Source organism: Panthera onca, chromosome A3 (genome assembly GCF_046562875.1).
Source record: "Panthera onca isolate mPanOnc1 chromosome A3, mPanOnc1 haplotype 2, whole genome shotgun sequence".
NCBI lineage: Eukaryota > Metazoa > Chordata > Mammalia > Carnivora > Felidae > Panthera > Panthera onca.
In genome coordinates this window covers 67,846,179-67,864,079 of record NC_138341.1, presented here as the reverse complement: position 1 = coordinate 67,864,079, position 17,901 = coordinate 67,846,179, and the positions used below count along the sequence as shown (strand labels likewise).

Sequence of the window (17,901 nt, the reverse complement as noted above, 5' to 3'; positions counted from 1 at the left end):
AGCTAAGGTCATGATAGCGCAGTTTGTGGGTTCTAGCCCGGCTTCCAGCTCTGTGCTGACAGCATGGAACCTGCTTCAGATTCTGTGTCTCCCTCTCTCTCTCTCTCTGCCGCTCACCCACACGCTCGCTCTTCTCTCTCAAAAAAATAAACATTAAAAAAAAAAAATCTCAAGAAACAAGGATTTGCTAAGGCTTCTATTTTCACATACAGAAACACAGCATGATAGTCTGAGTGCGCCTCCTAAACAATATTTTGGAGCAGTGGCGCTAGGCTGCAGACCTTACCATTTTTTTAGGATCTTCACCTGTTGGAGAAACTCATGAAAGCTATAAAGCTTCTCCCCAGAATGCACAGAACCCAAATTCTGTACACAATTTCAGGTTCCACATACCGCTACTACAGCCTGTACATAAGGCAAAAACCTTCGCCTAACCTTTTCTGAGCTGCTGATAATGCTAAAGATAAATAAGGTCGTTTAGCGCGTAAAATTGATATGAGCTGAAGCACTAGTAGCTCTTCCGCAGGCGTAAAACTTCTCTCGTAAACTTCCCGCTTTTATGAGAAAGGTGAGTTTCTTAGGTGTAAAGTCAAATGCGGCATTCACAACTTGCGCTCCTCTGGCTGCTGTTAAATGGACAAAAACCCAATTCCAAAGCAGAACAAAATGTCTTCCTACGTGACACAACCGCGGTGCCTGTAGGTCTCTTCCCCGTTATCTACACCACACCGGCCGCGACACCAGGCGCGAGTCTGCCCTTCCGCTTCTCCTTGAATGCGTTCGAAAACAGCACACAGTTCCAACCTCTGAGCCACAAATCCCATAAAGGGATTGTGGGTATTGTAGTCCAGTGCACATGAGCAACAGGAGGTTAGGGTGACTTACAGAGGCTGAAAAAGAACCCACGGCTTAGCGAACCGAAGGTCAATCGTTCTTGATACCCCAAGCAAGGAAACAGAATAACGTTGACTGACGAAGTCGGAATACATCCCTCGAACTACACGTCCCAGTGTGCTTTGCGCAGCGTGGCCATTGCGCCTGCGCCCTCGCAGCCGGTTACTAGTGTGGGCGAGGCTGCAGTTCCCGCTGGTGCCGGCACCGTAGACACCAGAGCTGAGGGTTGACCGCCGTCACAGCGGAAGAGCAAGGGAAAGGATGTGGGTTTTTGGTTACGGGTCCCTGATCTGGAAAGTGGACTTCCCCTATCAGGACAAGTTGGTTGGATACATCACAGGCTACAACAGGCGCTTCTGGCAGGGGAGCACCGACCACCGCGGGGTCCCGGGCAAGGTGAGGCGCCAGTCAGCCCCCCACCCTTAACTGCCTTCGGAGCGCCGCTTCCCACCCAACTCGCGGTCCAACTCTGCTGGACCTCCACCCCAACATTTACGATGACCGAGCAAGAAAGTTAGGAATAATGCTGTTACATCTGTGCACCTTTCTCTCCATCTGTCCTCTACTTCTCTCCCAAACCAAGGGCACTACTTCCGAAGCCTCTTGAGACGCTGATGGTTAGTTTCTTGGGAAAGCAAGAAACAGGGTCAAAGGCACACAAGCTCGCCCAAGGCTGATGGGCTGGCAGGAAGCCCCATCTGTGAGCGACCTCTGCCATTTAAAAAAAAAAAAAAAAAAAAAAAAAAAAACGGCGGGAAAATCAATCTCCGTTTCACCACGGAGTTGAATACTAAAATCAACCTGCACATTCAGCTTTAGCTTTTTAGCAATTAAATTTGTTGGCATTTCTGCTTTCTGGCAGACTTTCATTGGTTTAAGTTTAAACAAGCATATTATTTCCAGAGGTTTTATTTTATGACATCTAAGGTCACATAGAAACTAGTTTCCAAAATTATCTCCGGTTGTTAAGGAGCTTACCGTGATCACTTCCTTTGGTTGTCAGGTATCGGCGAAGTTAAATATTTGAGTTCTCGGTTTGTTACTTGAGTAACACAGTGCCCATTACTGTGTCCAGCATTATTTTAATCTTTATTTCTCCACGTTTCTCCTCTAAATTATAAATGTGAAATGTAAGTTCCTTGATCTATTTTTCAGTCATTAGAAGACTTTCATCCCAATATATGTGTGCTAGAAAACTAGTAGCAGCTCAGCCTTGTATTGGCTGCAAAACAACCAATCCACAAGGAAAACAAGGTTGTGGGTAACAATTTGGATAACTTAAATACTGTACTTGGTTTACTTAACCTTCTAACTTTTGGAAGTGCACAAAATTTTTTATTGTTTGTATGTTCTCTAAAGTACTCAGAGCTATGTATGAGCTTGATTACTGTTTTTTAAAGAGAAATTAATATTGGCCCCAAAACACAATATGGTAGGCAGATGACTGGAAAACGGTAGTGACTTAGGGCAAATGCACATTTGTAAGCCAACAGGAGCTTCATGTCCAAAATTTCTTCTAGACTATTATAAAAGAGGGGTGCCTGGCTGGCTCAGTCGGTAGAGCATGCAACTGGATCTCAGGGTTTTAAGTTCAAGCCCCACACTGGGTGTAGAGATTACTTAAAAATAAAATCTTAAAAAAATATATATATTATAAAACAATGTCTAAGACTTTAAAGAGTTAAATAAAACTTCTAAGTGAAGTAAAATGCCTTTTGAGTTGTCAGATACGAACACTTAAAATTTCTATTCTGAAGAAAGAAAGGCTCCAATTTTAATGACGAAGTATTAAATGCTTACAAATGTTTTGATAGCATATTTTACTATTCTAGTTTCAATCAAAACATATGTGTTTGTTATATAGCATATTGAGATATGTACACTGTTGGAACAGAACAATAAGAAGTTGTCAAGTCAATACAACAGCTCATGATTCTTTAAAAGAAGAAAGGAGCTATAAAAGCCAGTATCTTTTTACTTAAATTTACTAAAATATAGGGCAGGTAAGTTGGGGTACAGGGGGACTGCAATGGCTAATAGTTTTACACTTACTTTTAGTTAAAGAATACATCATAGCAAATTAAAGGAAACTCTAAGTATTTTTTTAAGTATACTATATTTTGTTAAAACTGGAAAGAATATTATTTTAATATTTTTTATTACAATGGATCACCAGCCTTATATAAATACAAAAGGCTACAAAGATATCCAGCAAATTAGAAGAATGATGTGGATGTTTTATAGGACTATGTTTTTTATAGCAACATATGCTCCTAGTAAGTTAGTCATCATTACATATGAAATGTGATATTATTAAACAAATGTTAGGCTCATTTCCACATGCTGCGATGTGACATTTGTGGGAAAAATACCAAACCTACTTCAATTATGGTTTCTTTTTAGCTTCATTAAACTTTAATTTCTTCCTAAGTTTTATTAAGCATCTCATTTATATATAAAAAAACTGGCACTGTCTCACCCAAATTAAGGATTTATTTAAATGTGAAAAATTTTTCACAGCAGAGAGAATATATTTCAATTTCAAAAAGAAACATTTTAACACGAGATAATCATGAACATTTACTAAATCTCTAACTTTTCTAGATCTAGATCAGAAAAATTACTCATTACTCAATGAAAGCATCTATAATGACTCATTTCACAATATCCTCCAAACCATTCAGCTTGAAAGACCCCTGCTTTAGTTTCAGTCCCCCCAAAAGCCTTTCATGTGACTTACAAATATACATTGTTTCTCAATAATATATATGTATTTTAGAGACTAAGAACATAAATTTTAGAAAATGTTTCCAAGTAAATTTTCAGTAGTGCCAAAAGTCCATGTCTGTTCCATAAGCTGTCAGAGGGAGTCCTTTATATTCCCCTTAAAATGAGTCCCTATGTACTCTTGTTTTCTGTTTCAGCTGCCACCACCTAAGTCCAGGACTTTTCTACCACTCCTTCCCCTTTCGACAATTACTACTGAGCACTTAGGAGACAGCTATGCAAACAATACCTGACAAGTGCCACAGGGAAGTGAATAAAAGGGAAAATCACAGTTTAGGAGAAAAATCTGCTGCAAAGTCACCTGAGGAGTCAGCCAAGCCTTTATGGATGTAGTGCAGGAGGATATCCCAGAGACAGAAAAGCAAGGGCATTCTATACTGAGCACTGGTATATCCAAAGATACGAATGTTTGTAAAAGTTATAAATAAATCAGTACAGATTGAGGGAAAAAGTGGTAAGAAATAAGGGTTGTAGTTAAATCATGCTGAGAACTTTTAGTTTTATCCTGTAGAATTTTAAAACCCTGAAAAAATTCAAAGCACAGGAGTGACCCAATTTTTGCACTAGAAAGTCATTCCACTGCCAAGTAGAGAATAGACTAGAGGTAAACAAAACTAGAGGCAGGCAGCAAGGTCCCTAAGGAAGCAAATGAAGGATACAGAGGAACAACATACAGAAAAAGATTCAACAGACAGTTACCAGTAATTGGTGACTGCTGGATACAAGGGGAGACAAGGAAAGGTGGAGTGCAGAACTTGTCACCAGGACCACGAACATTTCGTACTGAGGGTCTACCTTCTTCCCACTCTAACCATACTATACACTTTACCACTCATCTTCCCCAAACACCTTTTATCATGCCAGTCAGCTACTAGTCAAGTGCTGCAGTAGCTCCTAATTTCCTATTTCTCCCAAATTTCAGTGGCTTCTTATTTTCCATTGTCCCCTAATTTCACCTCCACTCTGGCTCTTCAAATCTGACTATCCTATTTCTCCAATTATCTTTCTGAATCATCTCTCCAGGTGGGACCCTCTGCTAGTCAAACATTTAGCCTGGTGTAGTCTTGCCTCTAGGCCTGCACTTGTAAATCATGCCCTTTTGCCAGAATTTTGTTTTCCTTTCTGACCACCCAAGACTCAAAATTCTTAATTGCCTTCATACCATACATCTTAGCCCTTAAGTGTTCTCTACCTGTTTCATGTGTTAAGTTTGTGTTCCAGAATTATAATATAAGCTCTTGAAAGCAAGAATTAAGGTTTTATCTTCTCTACAACACACACTAAGTAGTCAATAAATAGCTCCTAATTCATCTTGAAATTGAAAGTAATATGGAAGTGCCTACATAACCCACACCAAGATATGTGTCCTCATTATAGCATTATCTTAAATAGAAAAAAGGTGAAATCTAAATGCCCCAACAACACAGGAATGTTTAAATTATAGCTCATTGATGATACAATATTATGCAACTATTAAAACATATGATAACACTAACAGGAAAATGTAATTAAATTAAATAAGAAACATAATCCCAAATCCCATGTTTTCCGTGATTACAAATTGTCTATACAAATGGACAAAGACCAGAAGGAAATAGCAATGAAGATGACACAAATACCGGAATTATTTATGCTCCCTGTGTGTCAGACAATGGGCAAATAAATATGTTAAAATGTGGCTTAGAATTCAGCATTCTCACTAATGATGCTAACATGTCAGTAGATACATAGCCTTTGGCACCAGGTAGGAAGTGTACTTAAAAAAAAAAAAAGGCAAATTCTCAAACAGCTCCAAATCTACAGGATCATTAACTCTGGGACTGTACATAAGCAGTGTGTTTATCAACCCTCCATGTAATTGTGATCTACACTAAAGTTTGAGGGCTACTTCCCTATTATAGGAAAGCACTCTGGAAGAGCATGTTTTGTTCTCTAATAAAACTATAGCAATCTGATCAGAACTTTTATAATTGCTTCTTCCTTTGTCTTTCATTTTACATGAGCCTTAGTCACAGGTATTTTTTTTAATATATCCATTTTTTAAGTGAATATAATATAGCTAATATACATAAATTGAAGAGAATCTTTTAGAAAAGTCAAGATACTTTGGATAATGTATATTCTTAATTCACTTGAAAATTTATCATAAAAATGAGTACTTTATGGAGGTGTTTAGTATGAACAATTAAAATATTCCATGTCAACAATAAATTGGTAATGCTCAGTTAGTTGATAAACTTTGATTCAGAAAAAAAAAAATTTTGTTTTTTTACTTTTTTTAAAACAGCCTGGAAGAGTTGTGACTCTTGTTGAAGATCCTGGGGTATGGTATTATTGTTCTTTTTTTGTGTAGTCTTTAATCATATAAAATGTTGAGATGTTTCTCAGTTTTAATAATCAATGGAATTTTATTAACAGTCATCACAGACAGCTTGAACAGTAGGTCTAGAATTCCTCTCTGTATTTATTGTGTTTCTTTTTAACTGTTGGGAAAAGCTGGAATGCAGAATGCCCGGTAGACAACAAAATAAAACCAAATGGCATGTAGTCTTTTTTTTTTTTTTCTTGAGTTTATTGACTAAGAATTTGGCATTAATGGCCCTAGGCCTCAGACAGCCATACTGCCACTGAGGCACACTTGGCCATACTTGCCACATCAAGTGGAACCATTGAAACTCTCGTATTTGCTAGGAGTATACTATTCTCAGCAAAAATTCTCTCTCCCTGTCAGGAGTTACCACTTTCTTTCTTGCCTAATTTTTTAATAGCACAACAGGTTTTTAAACAGGTTTGGGGCACTAGAAAACGTATTTACCTGATAGTCCTCTGTTTCTTAAATATTTTCAATCATTTCATTGAGGTATAGATTCGGACGTTCATAGTGTGAAGGTAAAAATTTAACTTTGGAAATGACTTTGATATACAAAAGTCAAGCAGCTATCAACAGGAAATGAATAATGGTGAAATAATGAAATGCTTTCATAATTTACATTAGGAAAAGCATCTATAAAAATGGCTTCAAACTGGTAACTGTAACTCTTAATTAAAGTCAATAAACGGCACTTTGTTTCTACAGAATGTTAAACTCACTCAAGAACAGGGCACCGGATGGCTCAGTCGGTTGAGCATCCAACTTTGGCTCAGGTTATGATCTCACCGTTCCCGAGTTCGAGCCCCACACTGGGCTAGCTGTCGGCCTGTCAGTGCAGAGCCCACTTCGGATCCTCTGTCCCCCTCTCTCTGACCCTTCCCAGCTTGCACTCTCTCAAAAATAAACATTAAAAAAAAATTCACTCAAGAAGATACTTAGCAACCTAGAGTTTAATAATTAAAGCCAGTAATTAAAGGTTGTGAAAAAACTAGATAATCTATAACTACAAACTATAAATAAATCCTGTTTATATCAGATATTTTATTAACACTAAAAAACAAACCAAAAAACCTTTGCAGCCAGTTTTTTTACTGACACTTTGTTCATGGGCTCTCAACAAAAGAGACTGCCATTTAGTATTCTGCATGGAATTATTTACAAAGGATATTTGAAAGCTCCTGCAGTGAAAAAAATGAATAAAATGAACTTGCTGTGGCCTTCAGTAGTTGATTGCTTTCTTACAGACCTTTTAAAACAAAGACCCCTTTCTGTAAATAAGGAAACAGCCGGTAAAAAGATAAGTGACGCTCAGTTTTAGCTAAAGTAAGTTGGTGTATCAAAGCCCTCCCAGACAGCACCCAGCACTTAACATCCCCAAAGGTAGGCTCCCAAGTGGCTACAACACTCCATAAAGCAGTTTGGAAACTACCGTCCTGTACCATCAGTGAAATGTTTAAGGATTTAAAACTTTAGAACTGTGTTTAATGACCAAATGAACACCTGATTTTTTTTCAGTCCCACTAGTTAAAAGATACGATTTTTAAAACTTAAACAATGATAAATATCCTAGTGTGCAAGAAATTATTTATTCAGACTGAAGAATTTAAAATGCTGATTTCCTTTATTGTTTAGTTTGTACCTCCCCGTGCGCTTTAAAAAAAAAAGAAATTAATGTTTATTTTTGAGACAGACAGAGAGAGAGAGAGAGAGAGAGAGACAGTGTGTGAGCAGTGGAGGGGCAGAGAGAGAGACACAGAATCCAAAGCAGGCTCTGGGCGCTCAGCGCGGAGCCCAATGTGGGGCCAAACCGTAAGGTCATGACCTGAGCCGAAGTTGGATGCTTAACCACTGAGCCATCCCAGCACCCCTCAGTGCACTTTAAGTGAATCAAAACTACACTGACTTCTAAGAATATACAGCTATTTTCTTAGAGCATAACATATCTTCACCTATTTTAGCCCTGTAAATTCTAAATAATACGTTCTTTTCATTTTTCAACAGGGTTGTGTATGGGGTGTTGCTTACAGACTGCCAGTAGGAAAGGAAGAAGAAGTAAAAGCATACCTTGACTTCAGAGAGAAAGGAGGCTACAGGACCACAACAGTCATTTTTTATCCAAAAGATCCCACAACAAAACCATTTAATGTGTTGCTATATATTGGAACATGTGATAATCCTAATTATCTTGGTCCTGCACCTCTGGAAGACATTGCTGAACAAATTTTTAATGCAGCTGGTCCAAGTGGAAAAAATACAGAATATCTTTTTGAACTTGCAAATTCTATTAGGAACATTGTGCCAGAAGATGCAGATGAGCATCTTTTCTCTTTGGAAAAATTAGTGAAGGAACGTTTAGAAGGAAAACAGAACCTCAATTGCTTATAAAGACCTACTCATTGACTTTTTCAAACAAGCAGAGCTTTTAGTCCTCAGAGAATAGGTTCATGTACACTGGCAATATGATTTGGAAACATGTTTGTTTACTTGAAGATCTTATTTATTTTTAATGTTGTATTATTCAAGCTATGATCAAATGTGTGGTTTAATTGCACATATCCTAAAACACATAAATATTTAAAATACTGGGATAGAATTAAAGAAAAATTCAAGTTTTAACAATATAATGGTTTCCTAGCTAAATAATATTGAACACTTGCTCATGAGAAGTGAGTTCTTTAGAAAAGTACAATGAAGGATGAAGTTCAGAGCTTGTTATTTTCAGAGTAAAAATAATTGTGTCATTTCATGTCACAATTCTATTTTCAAGTTGTAGAGAATTAAACCAAAAGATAATACCTTCAATATATTTCTGTACAGTAATTCTGTAACCATGGTTTAGAATATATAATCTTAAAATAATGTATAATTAGAAATATATGGTAATATAGACAAGATTTCAACCTTGATTGTGAATTTCCTTGTTCAGGTATTATATAAGACCCTTTCCAATTTAAATCAAAAAGACTGGCATTTTTAATATAAAAATTTCCTTAGAATTATAATGTACTATACTTCTTTTTTGAATAAATGCATTTTACTAGAATGAAAAAAACATTCCGCTAAAAAAAAGCACAACTTACAATGTACCAATCACATCCACGAAATGATGAAATGTAGTCTATCATTCACTCACTTTGTATTAATCTTACAGTGAAACTTGAAAAAAAGATAGATGGCCATTCTGATATTACAAATTAACACAACCATATATATAATGAAAGTTTAGTGCTTGAAATGACTTTTAGAATTACAGTTTTTTAGGGGCACCTGGGTGGCTCAGTAGGTTAAGCATCCAACTCTTGATCTTGGCTCGGGTCATGATCTCATGGTTCGTGAGATGGAGCCCTGTGTCCAGCTCTGTGCTGACAGCGCAGAGCCTCCTTGGGATTCTGTCTCTCTCTGTCCCTCCTCTGCTCACTTGTGCGTTCTTTCTCTCTCAAAATACACATGAAAGAAAAAAGAATTGTAGTTTTTTAAAATGTGTAAGATTAACTCATGTAGAATTGATCTTGATTCTAATGAAGATTATTTTTTCTTTTTTTTTTTTTTAAGACTTTATTTTTAAGTAATCTCTACACCCAACATGGGGCTTGAATTCACAACCCCAAGATAAAGAATCACACACTCTTCTGACTGAGCCAGCCAGGTGCCCCTAATCAAGATTCTTTCTTTCTTCTTTTTTTTTTTTTTTTTTTTTTTTTTTTTTTAGTGTTTATTTATTTTTGAGAGATAGCAAGCAGGGCAGGGGCAGAAAAGTTTCACATTAAATAAAGTTGTCCTACATAGCAGGGGAAGTAGCCCTTTCCATGTTTTTCTATTTAGTAACACCGAACTTAGTAATTTACTCAGCTCTGTAACTATTTTAAATATTTTCCCAACATTTTCATTATTAGTTTTCTAGAAAGCATTTCACTTGTCCTGTAAAACAAGAAAAGGTACTTAATATTAATGATCATTAACATTAATGATCATCTCATAAGGATATGCTGGGCACTTTACATATGGAAGCATTTTCTGGGTAACTCCTCTGAGCTTGTTTCCATACTATCCTGCAGTTACTTATCTGTTAAGTAGCAGAAATCCAGGTCTCTCTCTCACTCTAAAAGCACTAGATCTTTCTATGATATATTTAAAAACCCACCTGAACTTCACCATCTTTACTATACAGCATCTTTTTTTCAGGAGGTAAACAAGATTAACTTTTTATATAATGAAATAGGTACCTTGTTACATAAAGATGTTGATTTTTTTTTTAAGTCTGAATCTTTTTTAATTTGAGAGAGAGCACATGCAAGTGGGGGAGAGGGGCAAAGGGAGATAAAGAATGAATCTTAAGCAGGCTTCACACTCAGCGAGGAGTCCGACACAGGGCTCGATCCCATGACCCTGGGATCATGGAGCCGAAATCAAAAATCAGACGTTCAACCGACTGAGCCACCCAGGCATCCCGTTAAAGTTCATTTTTATAGATGTATATAGATTCCCACAAATATAATGAGCCTATCCAAGACCCACATAGGTGAATTCAATGATAAAAAGCCTTTCATTTTACAAACAAACCTAAGTCCAAAAGAGTGTGTGACCTCCCCAAAGTGATTCTTCTACCATTTAATATATAATTGTTACAGAATATAAAGAGCAAGGGGTAACTTTGGGATGCCCATTTGTTGTCTTTCTAGGCTTTCAGTCACAAGTTAGAAAATATGTAACTATAAATATGATATGCCATCAGCATTTATAGGGAAGCCATATTCCAAAGAGCTCAGAAATAAGGGATGTTAATTTTCCTGGGATAGGGAGAAACATGACTAAAATGGAGAAGTTAAATAGTACTGAGTTAGAAGCTAGGGTTTAAAGCCTCTAAGTTAGCAGGAATGAAAAGGTATCAAGTTACCTAAAGCCTAACTTTTGTTAGCAAAACTGTCTGTCTTTACAGTCCTTGGGTCTTACTTTCAAGACATTTTTTCTCATTCTTTGCTAATTACACACAAAACTCAAAGACTCTCTTTCCTCAGAGTACAAATATTAGGTTTCAAATTTTAGGAATTCAAGAGAAGTATGAGTGTAAACACTACATTAAGAAACTTTTAGGGGCGCCTGGGTGGCTCAGTCGGTTGAGCATCTGACTTTGGCTCAGGTCATGATCTCACATTTCATGAGTTCGAGCCCCACGTCAGGCTCTATGCTGACAGCCCAGAGCCTGGAGCCTGCTTGGGATTCTGTGTCTCCCTCTCTCTCTGTTCCTCCCCTGCTTGCACTCTGTCTCTCTGTCTCTCTGTCTCTCTCTCTCTCTCTCCCTCTCAAAAATCAATAAACATTAAAAAAGAAAAAGAAGGGGCACCTGGGTAGCTCAGTCGGTTAAGCGTCCAACTTCAGCTCAGGTCATGATCTCACAGTTTGTGAGTTTGAGCCCCGCGTTGGGCTGTGTGCTGACAGCTCAGAGCCTGGAGCCTGTTCTGGATTCTGTCTCCCTTTCTCTCTGCCCCGCGCCTGCTCACACTCTGTCTCTCTCAAAAAAAATAAACATTAAAAAAAATTTTAAAAAGAAAAGAAAAAGGCCATACTAAATTCTTAAAAAAAAAAAAAAAAAAAAGAAAGAAACTCTTAATATAAATCTCTAATGGAGATTTTTTAAAGTAGGTCTTTCTACTCCTGTAGGCCACTATTATGTTTCCAACAATCACTCTTCAATCTACCCAGAATGGTAAATCCCATCTAAATACCACCTCCACAGATAAAAAGTTATCATTTAGGGAAACAAAGGTTATGATGTCATCTTTGAATATTTGAAAGTACAAAAGACCAATTTTAGGGGCACCTTAGCAGTTCAGTCAGTTATGTGCCTGACTCTTGATCTAGGCTCAGGTCATGATCTCAGTTTTGGGAGTTCAAGCCCCATATTGGGCTCTGTGCTAACAGCTCAGACACTGAGTGGGATTCTTCCTCACTCTCTGCCTTTCCCCTGCTTGTACACGTACTCTAAATAAATAAACAAACAAAACAAATAAATAAGCAAACAAACATTAAAACAAAAAAAGACTGGGGTGCCTGGGTGGCTCAGTTGGCTAAATGTCCAACTCTTGATTTTGGCTCAGGTAATCTCACAGTTTCAGGAGTTCAAGCCCCACATCAGGTTCTGCACTGACAACTTAGCTTGAGATTCTCTCTGTCTCTGCCCCTACCCCACTCATGCTCTGTCTCTCTCAAAATAAATAAAACTTTTTAAAAATTAAAAAATAAAGGGGCACCTGGGCGGCTCAGTTGGTTAAGCGTCTGACTTCAGCTCAGGTCATGATCTCACAGTTTGTGAGTTCAAGCCCCACATCGGGCTCTGTGCTGACAGCTCAGAGCCTGGAGCCTGCTTCAGATTCTCTCTCTCTGCTCTTTCCCCGCTCATGCTCTCTCTCTCCTTCAAAAATAAATAAACATTTAAAAAAAGATTAAAATTTTTTTTTAATTTTTAAAAAGACTGATTTTTGAAATGTGGCCATTGTCTACAGATACGCATTTCATCTTAAAAAGGAATTTTTTTCATTTTCAACTAATAAAGTACCTGAAATGATTGTTTTACATTTTGAAGGTGCTTATTTAATTTTAACATGTGTGAAGCATTATATAATACCTGATGTAATAATATGTATTACCTAATATTACTTTATATTATATATTCAGATTACCATGGTTTTAGTATCTCTTTGAGATTCATAATGAGATCAATCATGCCTATAATTTAAGAACCATATTTGATCTATTAGATATTATTCAAACATTTTATAGTCAACATTTCATTCTATTAGATTTCTCTTTTCCATGGATACATAGCTTTTAAATTATAACTTGGGAGCAGCTATGAATATCAATGCATCATACTCCTATAATGTACCATCCCTGATTCTTTCAAACTCAGTCATATGATACATGCACTTACAATTCTTAATTCCCCCTCATCATATGTTAAAAATCTACATATGAGGGGTGCCTGGGTGGCTCAGTTGGTTAAGTCTCTGACTCTTGATTTCAGCTCAGGTCAGGATCTCACAGTTCTTGAGTTTGAGCCCTACATCGGGTTCTGAACTGACAATCTCTCTCTCTCCCTCTGCCCCTGCCACACGAGCATGCACGTGCACTCTCTCTCAAAATAAATAAACTTAAAAGAAATCTACATATGAAATATTCCAATTATGCTTATCTTTTCTCACCAGAAATACTGTGACTATATTTTCTGTGTATTTATTCAGCTCTTAACAATCTCTTTTTATGCGTTTCTAAAGGCTTAAAATAAATTCACCCTAAGCATATATTAAAAACTCAAAAGTTAGTGGAATGATTTTGTAATTTTTAAATTTTAACTCCTCCAGAGACAACTACTAAAATTATTATTCTGTATGTCAAGTTTATATGATGAAAATAAGCTTTAGTGAATTTCAGGGTGTTTTCATTCTTCTTAAATTTCATTTTCCCTTTCTAAAATATTATATAGTTGGGGCACCTGGGTGGCTTAGTCTGTTGAGCATCCAACTTCGGCTCAAGTCATGATTTCACAGTTCATGAGTTCAAGCCCCATGTCGGGCTCTTTGCTGACAGCTCAGAGTCTGAAGCCTGCTTCAGATACCGTGTCTCCTGCTCCCTCTGCCCCTCTCCCATTTGCACTCTTTCTGTCTCTCAAATATTATGTAGTTTAGCACTAATCTCTTGGTGGTTTAATTGTACTGAACCTTCTTGTCTTTATAAAACTTTAACAACGTACATACACACATTCTGTAACTGGAAAAACCACCACTTGACCCTGTAATTTTCTTTATTCTTTCAACTTTCCTATCCTTCACAGAATTTTTTTTTCAAGTTTTTATTTAAATCCATTAGTTAACATATAGTGTAACAGTAGTTTCAGGTGTACAATTTAGTGATTCATCACTTCCATACAACACACAGTGCTCATCACAAGTACATTCCTTAATCCTCATTAAGCACCTCCTTAAACATCCATTTAACCCATTCCCCCAGCCACCAATCCTCCCAAAATTCTCAATTTGTTCTGTAGAGTTAAGAGTCTATTTCCTGGTTTGCCTCTCTTTTTCCCCCACTATGTTCATCTGTTTTATTTCTTAAATTCCACATGAGTGAAATCATATATTTGTCTTTCTCTGACTTATTTTCTTAGCTTAATACTCTTTAGCTCCCACATTCTTGCAAATGACAGGATTTCATTCTTTTTTATGGCTGAGTAATATTCCATTGTGTGTGTGTAACAGAATTTTTTTTAACTATCATATTCTACTTCCTTATCAACTCTTCTTAATGCCCCTCCAATCTCCTTTTACTCTTGCTGTGCTCACATAATCAGTATAGTCTCAAGTCTCCAATAATCCCTTCCTGATTTAACTCAAAGATCTCAGTTTCATCCTTTATGATTAATGCACGAGACACTACTAAGCAAGCACCTGATATCAATAAGGCCAAAAGAGAATAACATTTCATTGTAGGGGCACCTTATATCTGGAGCCACCTTCTAACTTAACCTCTAATCTCTTTTCTTCTTTCCAATACATTCTCTACTCTGCACTCAATTATCTTTGTAAAATAGGAAAGTAACCTGATCAATAATCAAAAATGCCTTCCACTGCATACTAAACTTCAAATTCTTTTATCTGTTATTCAACTATTTATAATCTGTTATCAGCATATTTGTCACATTCCACTTCCCAATAATACACCCTACCCCACGCTCCAGTCACACTATCCTCCTCATCAATTAAGACCCAGCAAAAATGAGGGACTCATGTTATGTGGCAAGCCATGACGATGCAACAAGACTACCAAAATAAAAAAGATAGTTACCAGCTATCAAGAACCAAATGTGGGCACCTGGGTGGCTCAGTCAGTTAAGCATCCGACTTTGGCTCAGGTCAGGTCCTGATCTCATGGGTTCGAGCCCTGCACTGACAGCTTGGAGCCTGGAGCCTGCTTCAAATTCTGCATCTCCCTCTTTCTCTGCCCTTCCCCTGCTTGTGATCTCTCTCTCTCTGCCCTCCCCCCCCCACTCTGTCTCTCTCTCTCTCTCTCAAATAAATAAATAAACATAAAAAAAAAAAAAAGAACCACATTTGGTGGAGAGACATACAATCAAGCAAACCACGGGGTGCCTAGGTAGCTCAGTCGGTAAAAAGGCCGACTCCATTTCAGCTCAAGTCATGATCTCAGTTTTTGAGTTCTAGCTCTGCATCAGGCTCTGTAGGGACAGTGGGGAGCCTGCTTGGTATTCTCTGTCTCTTCCTCTCTCTCTGCCCTCCTCCCCACACCTCAAAATACATAAACTTAAAAAAAAAAAAAAGCAAGTCAATTTAATTCAACATAAAGGCTGTGACATAAAATACAAGCAGAATACAGGGGCGCCTGGGTGGCTCTGTCAGTTAAGCATCCAACTTCAGCTCAGGTCATGATCTCATGGTTCACGTGTTCGAGCCCTGCGTCAGGCTCTGTGCTGACAGCTCAGAGCCTGAAGCCTGCTTCAGATTCTGCGTCTCCCTCTCACTCTTTGCACTTCCCCTGCTCACGCTCTGTCTCTGTCTCTCTCAAAAATAAATAAACATTAAAAAAAAATTTTTTTAATACAAACAGAATACAGACTGGCACATTATTAATTAAAACTAATTAAGATCAATGAAAGCCTCATAGAAAAAAATAAACAGTTGTTCATGGATCAAAGAATGATAATTAACCTTATGTAGCAAATACTACATATGCCAAAATCTGTTCCAGGTATTTTACATATATTAATCCCCATTTTCTTGGATGATGAAAATGAGAGACAAAAAGAGTTTGAGTTAAACAAACATAATAATAATAACTATCATTTATTGAATACTTACAACATGCCAGGCACTATGCTAAACACTAAAAAGGAACAAAATGAAATTAAGGGCTTTAATTTTTTAAAAAATCGTGAGAGATGGCAGCTTTCTCATTTTGTACCTCCACTGGTGTTTTAACTTCAATGAGATTTCCTCCTAAAATAGAATCAATTAAAGGATAAAAAAAAAGAAACGGATTCATTTAATTATCCATATCCTACAGCCATAATTTTTTTAACTTTGACAAAAGTATGCTTTGCCCAGTTTTCTCAACAGCATTAATCGATTTATTCAACAAATATCTATGTATTATCTACTCTGTGTGAGATAAACTAAGGACATTAATTTTCCTCCACTTCTATCAAAATTCCACTAAAATGTATTCATTCATTCCAGAAGAGAAAAAGTAGATGGGATTATATTGGGGATTAAGCCAGTGCAGAAAAAAACTGCAATCTAGAACATGCACACAGGCACAAGAAGCTGCACCCATGGAGAAGCCATTCCTGGCACCAGAACCTGGAGAACTACCAAACATGAAAACAGGAATAGAAAGGAGGGGGCTGTAGGGTTAAAATCAGGATGATTAAAATATGTATATGGAACAGCCAAGCCAAACCTCTTACCCCATTCCTTTACACAAAGAAGGTCTATCAGCAACTGTGTTGGTTTCTAGCTAAAACCACATTTGTTTTTCTTAATTGAGCAATCTACCCTGAAAGCATTAGAGCATCCTCATACTCCCCAACAAAGCCTTCCTTATTTGGCCATAGGCTAGAGGCAGACAGGGGAGAAGCAGCTCTTTTCCTGCATTTCATCCATGGACCCTAAAGTGAGGCCCAGCAATTAATACCATGCTCATTTACAAAGAGCTCAAGAACCTTTTTTTTTCTTTTTTCTTTTTTTTTAAGGAAAAGCAAAGGCACAAGAGAAAAGGATGAAAATAAACAACTAACCTGAAGGAAGTACCGCTATTTCTGGGAACAGAAGATAAATGTTTAAAATTTATAAGTGCTATCCTAAAAGAAGTTCATAAAGACACTGCAACCATGAAAAATGAGCAACTACAGGGGTGCCTGGGTGGCTCTGTCGGTTGAGCCTCTGACTTCAGCTCAGGTCCTGGGCTTGCAGTTCATGAGTTCGAGCCCCACATCAGGCTCTCTGATCAGTGAGGAGCCGACTTCAGGTCCTCTGTCCCCCTCTCTGTGCCCCTCCCCTGCTCAGACGCTCACTCTCTCTCTCTCTCTCTCTCTCAAAAATAAATAAATAAACATTAAAAAAATATTGAGCAACTGGAGTACACCTGAAACTAGATAGCACATCATAAGTTTAAGTGGCAGCAGTTACTTTCTTTCATAGTAGAACAAAAAACAATAGTGTGCCCTAAAATATACAGCAAAGGAGGGCTGCTATGGTAGACTTTAAGACAACAATCAAACGCAAGTCATGAACTTTGACTGGAAAGGGAATAAAGGTAAATAAACAGTAAAAATTGAAATCATTGTTATTTTTCTAAGATATGATAGTAGTATACATCTTAGGTTATATAGGAGTCTCTTCATTCTTAGTCATTGACTTTTTTCAACATCCAGGCCATTGGTCTTATTCAAGGTGACACATTTTGGATTTGGTTATTTCTTAGGCTTGGCGAGAATACAACATAGGTATTATTGTACACAGCTTTGCTGTATACTTGGAGTTTTAAAAATTCATTCTTGTACAGGACATCTGGGTGGCTCCCAGTTGGTTAAGCATTTGACTCCTGATTTCAGCTCTCACACTGTGTGAGATCAAGCCCTGCATCCAGTTCTGCACTGTAGAGCCAGCTTGGGATTCTCTTTCCCCCTATCGCTGCCCTTTCCCCCCCACCATCAAAATAAACTTAAAAAAAATTTTTTTTAATTCATTCTTACAGAAAATTCTTAGTAAAAACTTAAAAATATAAAGCATGGGATTAAAAAAAGAATCATGCTAGCTTGAAATCAAATTTCCACTCTC

The 17,901-nt window shown here is 37.4% G+C and overlaps 2 protein-coding genes across 7 annotated transcripts in view; one reads left to right on the top strand and one right to left on the bottom strand.

Moving 5' to 3' along the window:
- ASB3 (ankyrin repeat and SOCS box containing 3) overlaps positions 1-17,901 on the bottom strand; it is a 114,551-nt gene that overhangs the window by 88,346 nt on the left and 8,304 nt on the right. The gene's annotated exons all lie outside the window — the stretch shown is intronic.
- On the top strand, positions 947-8,958 carry CHAC2 (ChaC glutathione specific gamma-glutamylcyclotransferase 2). The gene is made up of 3 exons (XM_060606140.3): positions 947-1,290; positions 5,969-6,004; positions 8,054-8,958. The coding sequence occupies exons 1-3, from the start codon at positions 1,156-1,158 to the stop codon at positions 8,435-8,437; spliced, it is 555 nt and encodes a 184-aa protein (XP_060462123.1). The 5' UTR covers positions 947-1,155; the 3' UTR covers positions 8,438-8,958.

Coding starts and splice junctions, on each gene's coding strand:
- CHAC2 (XM_060606140.3), top strand. CDS start 1,156: ATGTGGGTTTTTGGTTACGGGTCCCTGATCTGGAAAGTGGACTTCCCC. Junction 1,291..5,968: donor ACCGCGGGGTCCCGGGCAAG/GTGAGGCGCCAG, acceptor TTTTTAAAACAG/CCTGGAAGAGTTGTGACTCT. Junction 6,005..8,053: donor CTCTTGTTGAAGATCCTGGG/GTATGGTATTAT, acceptor ATTTTTCAACAG/GGTTGTGTATGGGGTGTTGC.